Source organism: Apteryx rowi, unplaced genomic scaffold (assembly GCF_003343035.1).
Source record: "Apteryx rowi isolate R43461 unplaced genomic scaffold, aptRow1 scaffold_1364, whole genome shotgun sequence".
Classification (NCBI taxonomy): Eukaryota; Metazoa; Chordata; class Aves; order Apterygiformes; family Apterygidae; genus Apteryx; species Apteryx rowi.
The window spans coordinates 19176-37774 of NW_020447602.1; the positions used below are offsets into that span (position 1 = coordinate 19176).

The 18599-nt window shown below is 43.1% G+C and overlaps 1 protein-coding gene across 1 annotated transcript; it reads right to left on the reverse strand.

Annotated features, from left to right (window-relative positions):
* Window positions 1-9940: 9940 nt before the first annotated feature.
* On the reverse strand, window positions 9941-11938 carry LOC112961689 (olfactory receptor 49-like). The gene is made up of 2 exons (XM_026057098.1): window positions 11912-11938; window positions 9941-10963 (listed from the first exon to the last, which is right to left on the reverse strand). The coding sequence occupies exon 2, from the start codon at window positions 10948-10950 to the stop codon at window positions 10009-10011; it is 942 nt and encodes a 313-aa protein (XP_025912883.1). The 5' UTR covers window positions 10951-10963; window positions 11912-11938; the 3' UTR covers window positions 9941-10008.
* Between the last annotated feature and the right edge of the window lie 6661 nt (window positions 11939-18599).

The following is an 18599-nucleotide window of genomic DNA, read 5'->3' on the forward strand; positions in this document are numbered from 1 at the left end:
AAGTTTTTTGCTACAGTGGAAGCACTCTTCACTTAATACATGATTTCTTCAGTGACCTGTCTGGCCATCAGAAAATAGTGCCCACTGGGGGTCTTTTCATGACTCTTACACCTCCTCTTAAGACTTGAATGCTTTTGGGGAGGAGATACATGGACGGGTCAGTTGTGACCAATACATAATCTCTTTCCTTTCCTCTGCAGCCATTGTACAATGGATGGAGAAGGAAAATATTCAACTAAGCCACCTCAACTGAATTCCTCCTTCTGGGATTGTCACTCAGGAGTTGCAGGTAACACATTCCATTATTTCCTAATTGCATACCTGGAAGCTCTGATGGGAACCTTCTTGTCATCCTGGTTATAGGCTATAGTCACCATCTCAACACACTCAAATACTTCTTTCTGATGAATCTGTCTATTCTTGATATTGGCTCCATCTCAGTCACCATCCCAAAATTCATAGATAATTCCCTTCTGAACACTGCTTCCATTTCATATTTTGGTTGTATCACAAGTCTTTGTTTTCCGTGCTGCAGCCAACTTAGCCTTGCTCACCATAATGGCCTGTGACCACTATGTCACTATCTGCAAACCGCTGCACTCTGAGACAGTCATAAACAGGACAGCTTGCATGCAAATGGTTGTCAGTGCATGAATTACTGCTCTTTTCTACTCTGCACTGCACACCAGTAATACCTTTTGCTTACCCTTCTGCCAGTCCAGCTCTCTCAATCGATTCTGTGAAATCCCACAGCTCCTTAAGTTCACTTGCTCTGACTCCTACAACAGTGAAGTCTGGGTTCTCATAATTAGCATGTATTTTATTTTAGGGTGTGTAGCTTTCACCATTGCATTGTATGCTTTAATTTTTGCTATGGTGTTTCAGATTCCTTCTGAGGCAGGTCAGCATAAAGCCTTCTCCCCCTGCATCCTCATATCATTGTGATCTCCTTGTTCTTTAGAACTAGCATCTTTGCCTACATGAAACCCATATCCAGTTCTTCCTCAGCCCTTGATCTCTTGATAGCTATTCCATATGCCATAATGACTCCACTAATTAATCCAGTTATTTACAGTATGAGGAACAAGAAGATCAAAGCTGCATGGAGAAAACTGATCCAATAGACTCTGTTCACCAATAAAAAGACCTTTCCACATGATTTTGGTTGAACTGCACAGGCCTTTGCAAAAGCTGTTGATTAACCACATTCTCTGATCACTTCTTTCCCCACTCTGTGGTTATATAGTTCATCAGTTCTGTGTATACATCAGAACAGGTATATATTCATGTGTGGATTACAGCTCCATTGAAATCTTTATAGTTTCTATAAATTTATGCAACTGTAATGAAGRTTAAAATGTCTCTCTTGTCTCACAATATGTATGATTCTCAGTCTTCCCTAGATATTCTGTGAACCTTCCACAGAAAGAATATATAGCCTTTTCCAAAGTCTTATATTGAATATACAAGCTTCTTGCTCTTTTCTCTTCCAGTGACCTGGGAATCTGTTGGAGTTTTGCTTTCTATTGTAATTTTTCTTATGAATATGTTCATTCATTTCATGTGTGGAAATCATTTCATGACTTCAAGGATGCATTTCATTTGAAGCTGGGTTCTGTAATATTGATGTATCCATATGAGCTATGTCTCTAAGCTTCAATTATACTCACTGGAGAGCAACATAATGAAAGGACTTTAGAGAACCATTCAGATTAGCATGAGCACCTATATTTGATCAGCTGAATCACTTCTGTGGCTCAGTTGACTGTACTGAGAGTTTAGATGCCTGACTCACAGGTCAATACCAGGATTTGGGTGCCCGTATTCAGGTCTTTTAAGTTCTCCTCAGATCAGCTATGAGTCCACCCAGAACATCCATACAAGGTCAGATTGAAGTTTCATCTTGCTCAATAATCTTCTTCATAGAATAACCAAGAGTGTGCATGTTAGAAGTTGTGTGTGAAGACTTTGGGGAATGGTCTTCAGTTCTCAGATTAAGACATCAAAAAGTAGGTGTTGCCGTGGGTGTCTGAACTCCTGCCCAAGGTGCAATTCAGTTTCTGTCACATAAGAATCTTGTATCTTTCAAATGCTCTATAGTATCTTGTGTGGCATTCAGCTGCTGCTGTAGAATGTTGCAGGTTTTCCATAAATCCTGTATAACATTTGTTTGCTGCTTGCAGACGTGGTAGCTACCTAAGGGCACTTCTAATGGCTCAGACACCTGTATCTGGACTTGAGAGAATACAGTTGGTGGCTACACTAGATTCCTGCAACTGTATTGACTGGACCTCCAGGGATAATAATGAAGATTTAAATGCCTAACTTACATCTTCATTTAGATGTCTAAAATCAAGTATCTTCAGACTCACCTGAATCATGCCCATGCTGGCTGCAGAGCCGACTCACACTGTCCCCAGTGATGTCAAGTTCTCCATTGACAGTAATGGAACAGCACATATTGGAAAATGAGTCAAGTGCCAAAACTTCTAAAAAAAAAAAAAGAAATCTGTTGCCATTGGAGTTGCCTTGTGATATCACATTTGGCCCCTAGATGCTACTCCAGAACAACAAAAGTCTTCTCTCTGCTCCTACTGGTCCAGACCCATTGGGATGTGTCAGATACCCTAAGATATCTCAAAGGGTGCCAGGCACCTCTCTGTAGGAAACTGAAAACCTCATGTAGAGCCTAGACAGCTCACTCTGAAGTAGAAACCTACCTGCCAATCAGACAAATCATGCCTGAAACTCTGATGGCTATGTTGACTGGGTCTCCATTGACTATATGGACATCCAACTTACATGGAAATGTGTGTATAGATGTCTTAATGTAGATTTTTTTAATCTTGAGCTAAATCCTGCCCTTAGAGATCAGATGAATTCCATTCCTTCTGAACTTCAAAGAGTGCTGCAGGTCCCCAAATACAATCTGAACATTGCACCTGGCAAAGACATCAGTGTAGACCCTAGGAGACAAGCAAACATTTTCCATTGGGTCCAAAAGTAAATCAGAAACTGAACACAGAAAAATGTAAAAGGCAGTTTCCCTGTTTTTACCCACCAATGATAAGAGACACTTCAGCATAAAAGACAAGCAATTTATAAATATCTTGTCCCATATGTAGTTAGCCTTCATCATCTCAAGTGCACACTGCTGAGACATGTTCAACATCTGGTTCACCAGGCCACCAGCCTGTCCTGTGGAGTGGGGTTATTTTGTTCCCTGTGCAGAACTTTGCATTTGTCTTTGCTGAAGGTCATGATGTTCTGGCAGAACTTCACCCGTGCTAGTTCGTAGATAGATCCCAGACCTTCCACCACATGGAATGGACTCAGTCCTGGTTTACATTACATCAGGAAGAGGAGAATAGAGCCCATGACTTCATATGACTAACTATACTGAAATAACAATAGGCTCTTGTATGGCTAAAACACTCTAAAAAAGGCTTTTGGTGGATTTCAACTGAATCTCTTAAGTTCACCCAAAATAAACCCTCAAGTCCAAGCAGGCTGTATAGGGTCTCTCAAAAGTGAGTCTACTGAGAATAGCATGACTGGAGTCTTGTGCACCCTTCTTAGAAAGGTGATTGCATGCAATCCCAGGGTAAAGAGAGCTACTGTAGTTCATGACTGAAATGGGTACAGATACCCAAAACAAAATGTTATGAACACTTTAATAATAAAAGCAAGAAATAAGCAATAAACTTTAAAAGAAAATATGACTTCACCCCCCCCTTTTTTTTATTTTATCCACATATTTCTAACTTTAAAAAGTGTTGCTATTTACACCTTTCTATTTTTCTATTGTTTATTTCATGGTCATGTTTTTGTTTTGTTTTGGTGGTAATGGTTCTGAGCTTCCTTTTGGCTGTAAATGGGATATGAGTTTTAAATGAATAGTTCCAACAGTTGGTTTGACATTTCCAAAAAAACCCTCATTCCACTTTTATCAGCTGAATCCATTGTTCATGTCTGAAACTTTTTGTTACAATTTCTCAGTCTCTTATCCTGGAAATGTTGAAAAATGTTGTTAATTTTGGAGGAAAACATCCATCCCAAGTAAATACTCCTATACATAGCTGTATCGCATTAACTCTTTAATTCCTGAACTAGTCAAACAAGTTGATAGCCGATTGCCTTTTCCATTTGCTAAATTATCTCACAAGTCAATGATCTAGCTGGATATTTTCCTTCTATACAAACATTCAGTTTCTCTTAATCTAATTCTGTTCATTCTGTTGTTTAGGCATTTTTCAGACTAATTACCCCTGAAAATTTCTATTACCTATTCATGTCTCCATTGATCCAGCTGTTTTCAAGGTTCGTTTTCTGAGGAAACTGGACTTTGCTGGGACCAAAGTTAAAGACATGACATTATATTTTGTTATAATTAATATATGTCCTCCTTTCAGCAAAACAGGCCATGAGGTTTTTTTTGTTTGGTTTTTTTTTGGTAATTATGATAAATATTCCTGCTGCTTTTGTGCATAGTTAGTACAACATATAAAATCAGTGGTAATTAGAGCAGGTGAAGACTTTGCAAACTAACTGGGACACTTCTGTGCGGTGCAGTGGCAAGAGACTGGACTAAAAAGAACTATATCATTGGATCAAAGGGTGTCTCTGTCCACTCACTGCTTGATCATAAAGTTGCTCTTCTTCTCTTTCATTCCCACCAGAACATGAGCCAAACTAATTTCCTTTCAAAATATCTTTATTTCCATTCTTCCTGTAGTACCTAATTAAAACAAGTGACAAATGAAAATTACATTTTACATGTTCATTGAAACACATCTGAGAGCTCTCTAGTTCACTACACAACACACAACTCTATAGGGAGAGGCAAAACACCAAACACAGAGCTCATTATGGCTGCCAGCACTTTAATAAGTCTCCCGAGGAATCTGGTGCTGCCTCCCTGTTACTTTGCAACTGTGTCAAAATCTGGCAAGGCGCCTGAAGAAATGACTGGCAGAAGCAGAAAGAAAATTTACCTGGAGTTTTAATGGATCCCAGAGTAAGAAGCAAAACTGGAAGCTGAGTCAGACAACATGTTCCCATGGGGGCTCATTAGTGCAGAAACTCACAGGCTTTGATTACAGGCAGAGAACAGAAAGTTCTCCTGTAGCAAGCTTCCTCTCAGTATGTTCTGTCAAAAACCAGAAGTCAAACACTAATCTTCAGGTACTGGGAAAGGTGATCCTTTCAGTCATCCCCACATGCGAATGTGGAAAGGAAACTCCACAGATCTTCCTTTCCAAACCTGAGCTCTCATGAGACTGGTAGAGGCAGCTACCTGCTCTCTAGGCCTCTGATAACGATCAGGCAAGATACTGTAACTGAAACATGCTTCCTGACATGGTCATCAACCACAGCCCTGCTGACAGGCTCCGTCCTAGCTCACAGGTCCCTGCCGTCCACTCCAATCCAGGTCATTCCTGAATTTAAACACATATAGACTGAAATATTGCATGTCAACCCCGGTCCATTGTAACCCTAACCCTTGAATACCTCCAGCTCCGCTCAATGCAATCAAAACTATGGGATTAATGGTTTTTCTTGATGTCTATGTATCCCAATACTTCTTGCCAAAGCTCTGCTGGTGCCTCTCCCAGTTCTCACTTGCTGGTGTGAGTAGGAAACCCCAATACTCCACCTCAAGACTGATATAATGACATATTCCAACCATAAACAACTGATGCTCATTATCTTCTTGTTACAAAGGAGAAAAAAACAGACCCAACAAATGACCCCTTGGCACTGTCCCTCTGATTCCAAAGTTCTGCTCCCTGCCACTCCCTGAGCACACTCACACATGATTACCATCACTGAATCAGAGTTTATTCACTCTTTTGGAGAGAAAACTCAAGTTCAGCCCACAACAAAACCAGAATACAGGCTTGGACATAGTTTGAGATGCCCTGGAGTACCCCACCTGGTATCCAATCGTCTATCCAGAAGAGTGTGGGTTTCTTATAGGTCCTATATCATATTTACCAGCCTGATGAGAATGTCTAGGTACCCTATGGCACCTCAAATGGCACCAGATATATTTGGGAATCTGAAGTGAACTTTGTAAGCCTGCATTAGACAACACAAAGACAGGTGTAATGATTTTCACTCTTTGAATTCCAGGTGCTAAACACTGTTCATTCCATTCTGACGCTTGTAATAGTCACAACTAGATCAGGAGAATTGGCATAAGATATATCTTTTCCATCTACAGTATTACAAAGATGATATATGTCTAGAATAGTTATGCTGGCTCCAGCTMTAGTATTGGTGAGAGAGTGCCACCTCCAGAAGACAACTCATTCCACGTCTTTGAAAAAATCTGTTACCACTACACTAGAGCTGGACACCCTGTTCTCTACTACACTTCTAGATTTGTGGGACTGATATTATTCAGCTGCACTGAGGCTGACCTTTACTTGTCGCATTGCAGAGTTCCTCTAGATACAGTGGGTGCAACCACATGGTGAGGTAAATTATTTTTACTTCATTCTTGGATTCTAAATTCTGATTGTCCACAGTGAGTCAAAGTTCATTCGCTTCTGGACTTCAACAAACCCACAGATTCCCTCTGTGTTGTGGTGGGACTCTTGGGATTGCGTGTTCCAGGGACCATCGTTATAGGCAATAGGGACAAGACTGCCTCATTTGGCTCCCTCTAGTTATCCATCACTATCCCATCAAGTGTTGTAAATTCAGGTACCCCTGTTCACATATTGTAATGGCTGTAGCACAGACTCCTGTCATTATTGTACAAAAGTCTCACTCTAATGGACTGCAATACAATCCTCACATGTTTTCAGATAATTTTAACTTGGGGCAGGGGAATATCTTTGGGCCCTCTGGGCCAGACCAGGACAAAAGGTTGTGCAACATGAATGCCGCAAAACTCTCTGAAGCAGTCCAGCTGCAAGGAGTGTGAATACTTTGGCTTGGGGGCCACATCCTACATGTATGACATGTATGACTTCAGCAGGGACGCTACAGCTAGTATTCCTAGCACAATGAGCAGCACGTGAAGGCCTCCTTGCTGTCCCAGAACACAAGACATAGACCATGAATCTCAGGGAATAAGATCTGCTGGACTAGGCTGTTGGTAGAAGGGGTGGGATTCATCTCTACCTGTGGGAGAGCCCAGTGACCAAAGTGAGGCTCTGTCCTGTAGTTCCTCAGGTTGACTTTTGGGTTTTTTTGAAGTTGGGTGCAACATTTGCCTTTCTCCAGTCATCAAGGATCCCCCAGATTTCCACAGCCTTTCAAATATAAATGAGAGTAGCCTTGCAAGAATGCCAATCAGTTCTATCAGCACCCTTAGATGCAGCCTTCTGGGTCCCATGGACTTGCAGGGCCAAGTGCTCTCAAGCAATCCCTGACTGGATCCTTATGCACTGCTGATAGTTCTTGTCCTCCTTGAACTCCTTCATAGAGGCCTGGAAGACCCTGTTCATGAGGACAGAGACAAACAAGGCATTGAGTACCTCAGTCTTCTCTGTGCCCAGTGTCCCACCCACTCCATTTAGCAGTGGTCCCACATTTTCCATGTTTATCCTTTTACTACTAATGTTGTGGTAGATGCTCTTAGTGCTCCTAAGAGACTTGCAAATCTCAGCTTGAGGTAAGCTTTGGTTTTCCTGACACCATCCCTACATGCCCCGACAATGTTTCTAAATCTTTTTTTGTAGCCTGTTCCTGCTTCCACCACTTGTATGTTGCCTTTTTTTTGTACTGGAGCTCTGTCATGAATGCCTTGCCAGTCTCCTGATAAATCTCCTTGTTTTCCTGAGTATCAGGATGAACTAGTCTTGCACTTGGGGGATACTCTTCATAAAGAACTACCAGGTTTCCTGAACAGTGCCAGTATCAGCTACATGCTACATATCAGAATGGAGGTATCTCTGCCTGGAACAGCTCTGTGGAAAAATGACTAGTGCACTGAATATGAATATTTCTTCTCATTAAAAGCAGTGAGCTTAGGCAAAGCACTCAGGGAACCATTCAGAAGCCTRTACATAAGGGTCTAGTACCAACTTAGACACCCAAAAGTGTCTCAAGCATGTGTACAGGGCTTCCAGGCATGGTATAAGGCCTCCAGACACTTTCCACACCAGCAGCTGGAGGCCAGCTGGGAAAGACAAACTTGAAAGATGATAGACTCCTATGCTTAGGAACATGAATTGCTTCCCTAAACTTAAGTGAGATTATTTCAGCCTCAGGTGCTAAAACATGCCAAATCTCTTCAGCATTTTTCATTTGTTTGTTTGTTTAAGTAAATTCAGTGTCCCACATCCCATTTTCTGGTCCAGAGGCTGACTGACACAGTCTGGCAGCATCATTCTACCAAACTTTGTTAGTTCCCAAAAACGAGATGCCCACCAAAGTTGCCTCTTGAGAGTGGACTCTGACACATGCTAAATCCTGAATTGGGCCTGGCAGTTTTCCTGGCCTAAAGCCATGCCCAGAAGCACACTAACAGTTTAAGAGTATGGACCTTTGAGTGTCAGTGACTGGGAATGTGTAATTACTACCGTAGCAACAACTTCTGAGAAGAAACGTTTTTGACCCTGGTCCTAAGGCTATTACTAAGTCACTGTCTGAAAGAAGTCTATTTACCTAAGTGAAAATCAAGAGGAAAAAGCAGGGAATACCTGTAGTAGCCGGGAAATGCATTTGAATCGCTTTGGCCTTTAGATGGCAGCAAAGGATTAGAGATGAGGCAGAGGAAAACACAACGGAACACTGTATCATAGGGCCGGAGAAGGATGTGGCTTCAAAACAGGCAGACTGAGCAAAATAAGGATATCTGATGGGAATAATAAAAGAGATTGATTCACTTATTTGCCTTGTCTTTAAACAGGAGAGTCGTAGTAGTGAATTATCATCTTCATTGCTGTTGTTTCCAGCGCTTCTTCAAGAGGTTCTTGGTTGTTTCCTAAGACTCTAAAGTGTGCCCAGCTCTTCCTTTGAGATCTTTTGGTCCCGTCCCCCCCCCCCCCCAACTCTACATCTGTTTTCTCCAGAATAGATCAGCTAGTGTCAATATTGCTTTCTTAAAGTCAGTATTCTTTTGCAGACCAAAAAAAGTTCTGAGAGAACGACTGATACGCTTTTGTTACCAGCTGAGCTGTTCAACCTCTAAGCTGGGAGCAACACCAGTACCTCAAGAGAGTCATCTGATAACATTTTAATGCCTATGGCTGTCTCATTTGGCTTACAGCTACCACTCCAGAAGTGCATGTTTCCTCTAGAGCCAGTGTCATATCTGTCAGCCCCGTGCACATATCTTCTTTACCCTAAAATATCACTGAAGACCTATATTTCGAGACTGAAATGGCACTCTAGGTATGCATAATGCCATGTGTATTGGGTGCTTTAGTTACCTTCCTGGTCACTGGAGATCTAGCAAACACAGTCACTACTGTTGAGAGCTGCCCAGTCCTCCCTAAATCAGACAATGTCTGGACAGATGAACAGTTCTCTGGACTCCAGTGACTGCAGTGACTAGATCTCCACTGACTGTACTGGGAATTCAGACTCCATGGCTCCCACTGAGATTCTCTCAGGAAGTTGTGTGCATTTAGTGCTGTTCAGTGCTGAATGCTACCTAAGATACTGCAGTGTCTTTGTTGGAATGAGCCTTGGTGAGCAAATGTTCTTTAAATACAGTTGCTTAGGAGGTAGCAACCTCAAAGTGGAGGCTAGGAGTAAACAGCTTGCGATTATAAACTCTTGGACTGCTCCAGCTGGTTTCCAACGCTATTGCATGATTTTCCCAAAGAGAGAGAGAAAAAAAAAAAAAAAACAGGCAAACTGAGTCAAGTTACTGAAGGACTAGTATATCCCTTCTTTGCTGGCATATTTGTCTTGCTAACAGAAGAAGCAACGTCACAACATGTATAAAGCAAAAAACATTTGAATTTAGAGGCTTAAATTCACAGTTACACAGTGTTGATGCCACAACTGGGCAACAATTCAGTCATGGAAGGGCTACTCCAGTTCTCATGACTGCCTCAGGGAGCTAGAAAATGCCTTCAACATGCTCCCCTTCAAGGCTTGTTTGACCTGATTGTTCCTGAGTGAGTAGATGTATGGGTTAAGCATCTGAGTCACCACAGAAAAGAAGAAAGAAAGAACTTTGTCAGAATGCTGCCCACCTCRCTGTGCTGGGCGGATATACCTGTAAATGGAGGTACTGTAAAATATCATCACCACCATGAGGTGAGCTGAGCAAGTGGAAAATGCTTTCTTCCTACCTGTGGAAGATGGGATATGCAAGATGGTTACAATAATGCAGCCATAAGAAATGGCAGTTATTATTAAGGTACCAGGTATGATGATAATTATTACGATCAGCATCAGTTCTTCGATGAAACCTGTGTCTGTACAGGACAGCTGCAACAACAGGGAGGTATCACAGTAAAAGTGGTTCATGACATTGGGACCACAGAACGGCAACTGGACAATCATAATGGTGGGAGGAAACATCAAGAGGAAACTCACTGCCCAGCAAGCCAGGACCAGTTGGAGGCAAAACCTGCTGTTCATAATGGTTGTGTAATGCAAAGGGCGGCAAATAGCAACATATCGATCAAAGGACATTGCTGCCACATGGAAAAATGTGCAGGTGCCCAAGTAAAAGAAAAGCAGCATCTGAAGAAAACAACCAGGCAGGGAAATCGTCTTYCTCTCTGTCAGAAGGCTGTAGAGAGTATTTGGGATGAATGTGGAGGTGAAAGTGATTTCCAAAAGGGCAAAATTCCTGAGGAAGTAGTACATTGGGGTCTGAAGGCAGTGGTCCACCAGAGTGATGGTGATGACAGTGATGTTTCCAAGCAGGATCAAGAAGTAGGCAATCACAAGAAACATAAAGAGGAAAATCTCCAAACAGCGGCTGTTGGTCAGTCCCAGGAGGATGAATTCCACTACTCTTGTGTTGTTCATTGAGACTTTATGGCTAGCAGAAGAAGAAAAAAAACAAAAAAGCCTATTTTGAGAACCAGTGGAAAACAACATAAGAACAAAAGTCAGTCTGATTCTGCTGACATAAAAGGGGTATGCCAGTAATGAACCCCCCGTGAGAGACTGGAGCAGCCACAGGAACCACATTATTAACAGTCTTGTTCATGTAAATACAGTCCCAAGCTCAGAGTCCTCATCCCAGTTAAAATGATTCATACAGGTTCCACACTGGATTAGTTGAGAGAAGTGCATGTGCAAAAACTGTTTAGGACCTGAGGACGAATGAATCTTTGAATGGAATGACAGCATTCACCCTCCGTCAAATATAGAAAAGGCAAAATGCACACAGTGAGTACTTTGACTAAGTGCCCAAAGACCTACTAGTTGAAATTAATTCAAAAGCAATACTGCAGAGGAATGCAATCATACTGTAGACTGACACAGAAGAAGATTAGACAGAGCCGCTGATGGATACATTAGTACTGCAGAAGAGAAATTTACTGCAGTAAAATGGAGGGGTGGGAAGAGAGAGGGGAGGGGGAAAGAGAGAGAGTGAGAGACTCTATAGAGAAAGGGCTGGACAGAAGAAAAGTGATGCTGCAAAGTGAAGGATGGCTGGATACCACAGAAGGAAGCGAAATGCACAGAAAAAATGCATGGATATTACCCTAAGCAAGAGAGAATATAAGAGGGGGAAGGGGAAAAAGTATCAGAAAAAATTCTGTTTATTTGTTTTTTGTTTACCCTCAGCTCTACAGCTCCGCTGGATCAGCTCTGATGCTGATGGCAATTCTTTCTTCCCCGTGACACTTCTCTCCAAGTATTCCTCCACCCTACAACATCCTACCCCAAGCTCAGGCATGCTGTACACTGTTCAAGGCACCGTGCCTATTGCACTACCGTATGGTGCTACTACAACAGTCACCACTGCAATTGCCATTACCTTGTGGAAGTGAAAGGCAACCTGAAGACTCTGGCAGAAATAGCATCCAGCGACGCCCCTCAATTACACTCTTTTCTTTCAGGTTTACAAGGTCCGGTCTATGGTGTTTCAGCTGCATTTTCCTTCTCTCCTCTCTCCTCTCCCGGACGCCAGGCCTCCTTGCCCTGAAGAGAGACATACTTTGCACAGTTGTATTTGCACTCAGATCTCCCAGATTTTATCTACTGTGTCTTGATCTCTGAATCTGAAACCCTGACTCTGAAATCTGACCCTGAAACCCTGGATGCTATTTCTGCCCCACAATGCCACCAATAAGGATATTTCTAAATGAATGGGGGCTAGGGGGAAGGAGGGGTAGAAGGCCACTAGCACAATGAGTTTCCAGGGAAGACAAGCATACGTCTTACATAGCTCATAGCCTATACAAAACATGGCATTCTATTTTCCTTCTTCAAACCTATCTTGTTGACAGGCTCCTTACAATATGTTTAACAAAAGGCTACAGATGAACTAGGATGCTATTACCTTCCTTATCACACTATTCCCATCAACTCTTTCCCCTTCAGTGTTCTTTTTCCAGCAAACACAGGGACATATAGCATCATCTCACGGTTGTTTCTCATTTTACACCAAAACAAAACAAAACAAAAACAAAAACACAGAAACATAAAACTTAGAACATCCTTTTTTAATACCACAGACAACAGACATTTTTTGGAAGCCGAGACTGGTCCCTTAAAACAAGAAACTCTCTGAATAACATCTAAAAGCTTCTACTTTAGTTTGGAAACTAAACCATTCCGTTTTCCAAACCGTTATCCCTTTCGCCTTTCCTTGTCTCCCCAAAAAATCACACCCAAACTTTAAGGAATACTCCAAATATTTACTGATACATCCACAAAAGTCCAAGATGCTTCAAAAAGGGGTCTATGTCTGACCTTCCTCCTCCATTTAATTTGTCACTTGGCAAATAAATCTCCTCTCTTTTCAGCTCCTTTTTATAATGGTGGTAGCATATTACATTCTTGTACTTCCTCATTGACTCAAACCTCAGAGACCAATTAGGTACTGAGATCTGCCAAAGACCTTCTGGGGAAACACTTCTGAAATCTTAAGGAACGGCAAGAATATAATCAAACCAAAGGAAAAGCATGAGACTGGGAAGGACCGCTGGAGGTCCAAACCCCTGCTAAAAGCAGAGCTAATTTCAAAGCTGGACCAGGTTGCTCAGGACATTGTCCAAGGTAAGCTTGGATATCTCCAAGAATGGAGATTCCACAGCCTCTCTGGGCACCTCCCAGTGCTCCACCACTTTCATTGTAAAAAGTTATTCACTTGTGTCCAGCGGAGATTTCCTTGCTGCAGATCATGCCCCTTACCTCTTGTTCTTTCACTATGTGCTTCTGAGAAGTCTAGCTCTGACTCCTCCATTAGACTCACACAAGCTTGATGACATCTGTTTTTTCACTTGTGGGGTTTCATGCTGTACACATTTCTCCAGATGCAGTCTAACAAGTGCCAAGCAGCACGAAATTTTCCCTGCTCTTGAACTGCTGCATACACTCTTCCTAATGTGGCCCAGTACGCAGTGAACCTTCACTGTCACAAAGACACACTGATGACTTATGTTCAACATGCCATTCACCTGGACCCCACAGGTCTGTTTCTGCAGAATTGCTCCACAGCCGTTCAGTGGTCAGCCTACACCTACGTATACGGTTATTCCATCCCATGTGCAAGACAACTGGAGCAAGTCCACTCCACCTCACTTAGTACCTGAACTGATCAAGCTCCCTAGCTACTCAGTGTGGGTACTGCCAGGAGACACTAACAATAGAAAGGAACAAGGAATATTAAACTACCCTKTGGCACTATCTCCATCTTTCTATTACCACTATTAGGAGTAAAGTGACTAACATGGAATCCTAAAGCAGAGATCTAAAGCTAGTGGAGAAAACATGTCCTTGTAAGAACTTGTAAGACACATAAGTTTCTAAGTCAGCGAGATGCAGCTTCCCAAATCCTTACTTAAAGTAGGACTCACTCCTCTCAATCAGACAGTTTTGCAGCTGTGGAGACAAGCAATGGGCAAACTGACATTACATATGTGCATTACTGCAAATCTCAGTTCTGCAAAGATCACAGAATCACAGAATGGTTGAGGTTGGAAGGGACCTCGGGAGATCTTCCAGTCCAACTGCCCTGCTCAGGCAGGGTCACCTAGAGCACATTGCACAGGATCGCGTCCAGGCGGGTTTTGAATATCTCCAGAGAAGGAGACTCCACAGCTTCTCTGGGCAACCTGTTCCAGTGCTCTGTCACCCTCACAGTGAAGAAGTTTATCCTCGCATTCAGATGGAACTTCCTGTGTTCCAGTTTGTGCCCGTTGCCTTGCGTCCTGTCGCTGGGCACCACTGAAGAGAGTCTGGCTCCATCTTCTTGACACCCTCCCTTCAGATATTTGTACACATTAATAAGATCCCCTCTCAGCCTTCTCTTCTCCAGGCTAAACAGGCCCAGCTCTCTCAGCCTTTCCTCATAAGAGAGATGCTCCAGTCCCCTAATCATCTTTGTAGCTCTTCGCTGGACTTGCTCCTGTAGTGCCACATCCCTCTTGTGCTGGGGAGCCCAGAACTGGACACAGTACTCCAGATGTGGCCTCACTCAAAACTCAGTTTTGACTGTTAACACTTTCCCTCTTCCTGCAATTTATAATTTGGGTTGAAATCCTTTGCCAGGCACCAAGGGGAAATAAAGATGATGATCATTAACCATTCTGCATAGAAGGAGAGAGGGTGACTTCAAACTACAGACTGTTTATCTGTTTATTTGTAACATGTGTTTCTCTACTTCGATGATGTTACTGGAGTTAGTAACATATCAGCACCATAGGATGTTTTGCAATGAGGAAGTTCTGAACAATGGTGGGAAATCATCCACGATATCGTGGTATACCTTTCCAGCAGTTTCAGATACTGTTCTCCTGCCACTTGCTGGTCCATGGCCTGTACCAAGGCTCATCACATTCAGCTCTTGTTTGTGTTGTCCTGTCTGCTACTCAGCTCTTGATCAAGGCAAGGTTGTGATATTCCCTTTCCATTCCATGCTTTTGCCTTGCCTCCATCCGGCAAATACCCTAGTTTCAAACATACATGCACTCATACTTTCACTTGCATTATACATCATTAGCGAGCAAAGAGATTAAGCTTTCACGTGTGTATCCACTCATTGCACACAAAACAATTAGAATAAAAGCTAATATGGTGCAAGCCAATCAATCACCGTCAGGTCCTAGTAATCTTAACCCTTATGAAAGCAGCTTTTCTGTATTCACCTTGTACTAAGTTTTATGTACTATTTCTTCTGAGAAAGCTGGCCAGAGAGTCATTCAATATATAACTCAAACTTCATAGGATTTTGTCACTTCCTGTCCTTTGATCTATTACGGATGTTGTGGCCCATTGAGAGTGCAGTATTCACACCACAGATGCCCAGCGTCCATCAGTCCAAGGTTTATTGGAACTGTGGACTCTGGGAAGGCCATGCTATTGAGACATCTGCTCTTACCTCTCACTATTGGGGGCTAGTAGCAGCTCAGCATGAACATATAATCATTCCACCTCAGGTCCTCCACTTTTACAGAGTGCCTGTGTACCAGTGGCTCCCCCATCATCTCTGTCACTGTGGGTTTTATAGACAGATGTGGGCCCAGGTTGACAATCAAATCAGTCCACAAAGATATCATGGTATGCCTTTCCAGCAGTTACAGGTATTGTTCCTCTGTCACTTGTTGATCAATGACCTGTACCAAGGCCTGTGGGTCAATGTTTGCATTGTCCTGTTGGCCCTGGCTCATTGTACTTAAGTTTTTTAATTCGTGAAAGGCAAGGTGGTGATACTCCCATGACATACACCCAGACACACCTATGGTGAGGTGACTGTCACCCCGTGGCAGAATTCTAAAATGAGATAGACCACAAAAAAGAAGTGTCTGTTGTTGTTGTTGCCTGCAAAAGGCACATGTCTGTGCTGCTTGGGTGTGTTTCCTCATACTCCCTGCACAGAGGATAAGAGTTACAGCATCAAAAGTGCAGTAAAGGAAACACACTAATATTAGCAGAGAGGACAGGCAGGACTAAGGCTAGCATAGCTAGCTTTTGGGGTTTTGTTCATTTTTTTGTTTTGCTTTATTTTTTCCCAGCTGCTAAATTGATTGACTCAGTCATGGGGAATACAGAGTATATTTGATATTAAACCTCGAGTGTGCAGGATAAATGTTGATTCTAGAGAAGAGCATCACTGGACAGAGGCAAAAAACAGAGAGATACGTAAGGGGACCAGGAGAAAAAGGTGTTGCAGAAAAAAGGGCAAAGAATCTCTGTGGGACTTGCAAGGGGGTTAAAAGTATAAAAGATGAGAGTTACCTGGCTGCCTCATTATCTGTAGAATCATTAGATGATCATAAATCATAGAATAATATGGTTTAGAAGAGACCTCTGGAGATCTCTGGGCCAACTCCCACCTAAAGCAGAACCAGATCAGAGTAGGGTGCTCAAGGTCCTGTGCAGCTGAGTTCTGAAAATCTCCAAAATACTCAACAACATTTCAGGGGCCCTGTTCCAATATTTAACTACATTGTGGAAAATGTTTTCTGAATATCTAATTAAAATTTCCTTTGTTGTAGCTCGCGTCCATTGCTTCTCATCCTGTCTCTTGTGCACCTCCAAGAAGCTAGTTCTGCCTTCTACATACCCTCTCATAAGGTAGTTGAAAGCCGCAATAAGATCACACTTGAGCCTTTTCTTCTTAAGACTGAATAAACCCAACTGTCTCAGCCTCATCTCATGTGTTTTGTTCTGCATCACCCACCTCTGGCGGACTTGCTCTAGTATGAAAATGTTTGTCATGTTCTGGGGTGTACCAAACTGGACCCACTACTGCAGACAGGGATTCACAAGTGCTGAACAGAGGGGAAGAATCACTTCCCTCAACCTGCTGGCTACACTTTTAATAAGACAGCCCAGAGTATGGTTTATTCAGTGATTCCTCTTAACTTCTTATTCACAGAAGCCCCAAGCTGTCTTCTGCAAAGCTGCTTTCTAGCCAATCAGCCCCCAGCCTGTTCTGTTGCATGAAGTTATTCCACCTCAGGACCAGGGCTTTGCTCTAAACCTTACTGAACTTCATGGTGTTACTGTTGATCCATTTCTTAAACTTTCAAGGCCAATCTGAAAGCAGCCCTGCCTGTCAGTACAGCCACTGCTCCTCTCAATTTCGTATTGTCCACAAAATTGCTGAGAGTGCACTCTGTCCCATCGTAAAGACAATAAACTGTATAAAGACAATAAACTGGCCACCGTATCAATCCCTAAGGGACTCCACTAGTAACCAGCCACCAGTTGGACTTTGCATCACTGATCATCACCACCCTTTGAGCCTAGAGGTCTAGCTAATTTTCCACCACTTTATAATTCACATGTCCATTCTGTAGCTCTCCAATATTTTTGTTCAGTCTAGTTCTGGGGTAGTAATTGTTAACTCCCCACAAAGCATCCTTCTTCAGGGCTRTGGAGGGGACACAGAATGCAGGCATTCTCTGAGGAAAAGGAATGTCTTCCAGCCTGTTTTTCTTCACATATCAGCAAGGCAACTTATTACAGGTCTCAGCAATCCTGAGCACTATGAAGATGTTGGAGTGCCCCAGGACTGCAGCCATCATCTTTGCCCAAGTCATGGTGGCACAGAGCTGGCTGGGGTTGGGAGGGTGCAGACGAAACCTCTAGAGTTTCAGGTGCTTCATTCTGGGGGAATATGTGAATATGCAGGGGGACCTCCCCAAGAGCAACAGGTGCTGGCATTTGGATGAAGAAGCAGGGAACATGGCTGTGGGGCCATTCCCAGACACTCCTTTGCTGCTGTGCTGGACAAGAGAGGGGACCTAGGCAAACAAGTATTCCCAGAGAACCAAGAGATGTCCAGAGAATGGGCAAGTGACCAAAGCAAAAGGGTCCCAGGTTCCCTCCTGGGCTCTGCATAGAATCGCCAGGAGAACTTGCATGCTCAGGTCACACTCCCCTCTGGGACTGATGAACTCTCACCAGTGAGGGTACTGGAGGCTGCAGAAGGAAACAAGGTAATCCCCCAGACTATGTCCTAGCAAAATCATTCTGTCAATCCTTACCTCCCAGCAACAGAAACTGAGCTCAGAGATGTGGAGGATCTCCTGGGAGACCAGGACATCCAAGTTCAGCACCCAGAGGCCCCATCGCCCAGCTACTGAGAGCTGCACAGGCAGTAGAGGAAAGGAGACTTAGAGACAAAAACAGAGTATGAGACAAATCACTTCCCCCACAGCCCTTCAAGAAGTATTGGGGGCATGACCAGAGGATAGGGCACCTGCACACACCCCAGCTCAGCCCTAGCACTTACAAGCACACCCTTCAAAGGGGAAACACCCTGCATATCTTGAAATGAAAGAGGGGAATGTGTACCCACTTCCCCTGTCTACCCCACAGAGGGCTCCATTCTCCACCACATAAAAATATAAGCTGTTTTTTGGAGGAATTTCTATCCCCATCCCACAGACATACAAGCCCTTAGATAAGACATCCACAGGGGGCAAGTATGGGAGCTGGAAGGGAGCAGGGCTCCAAAGGGTCATGCTACAGGGTTGATGCCTTGATGTTGG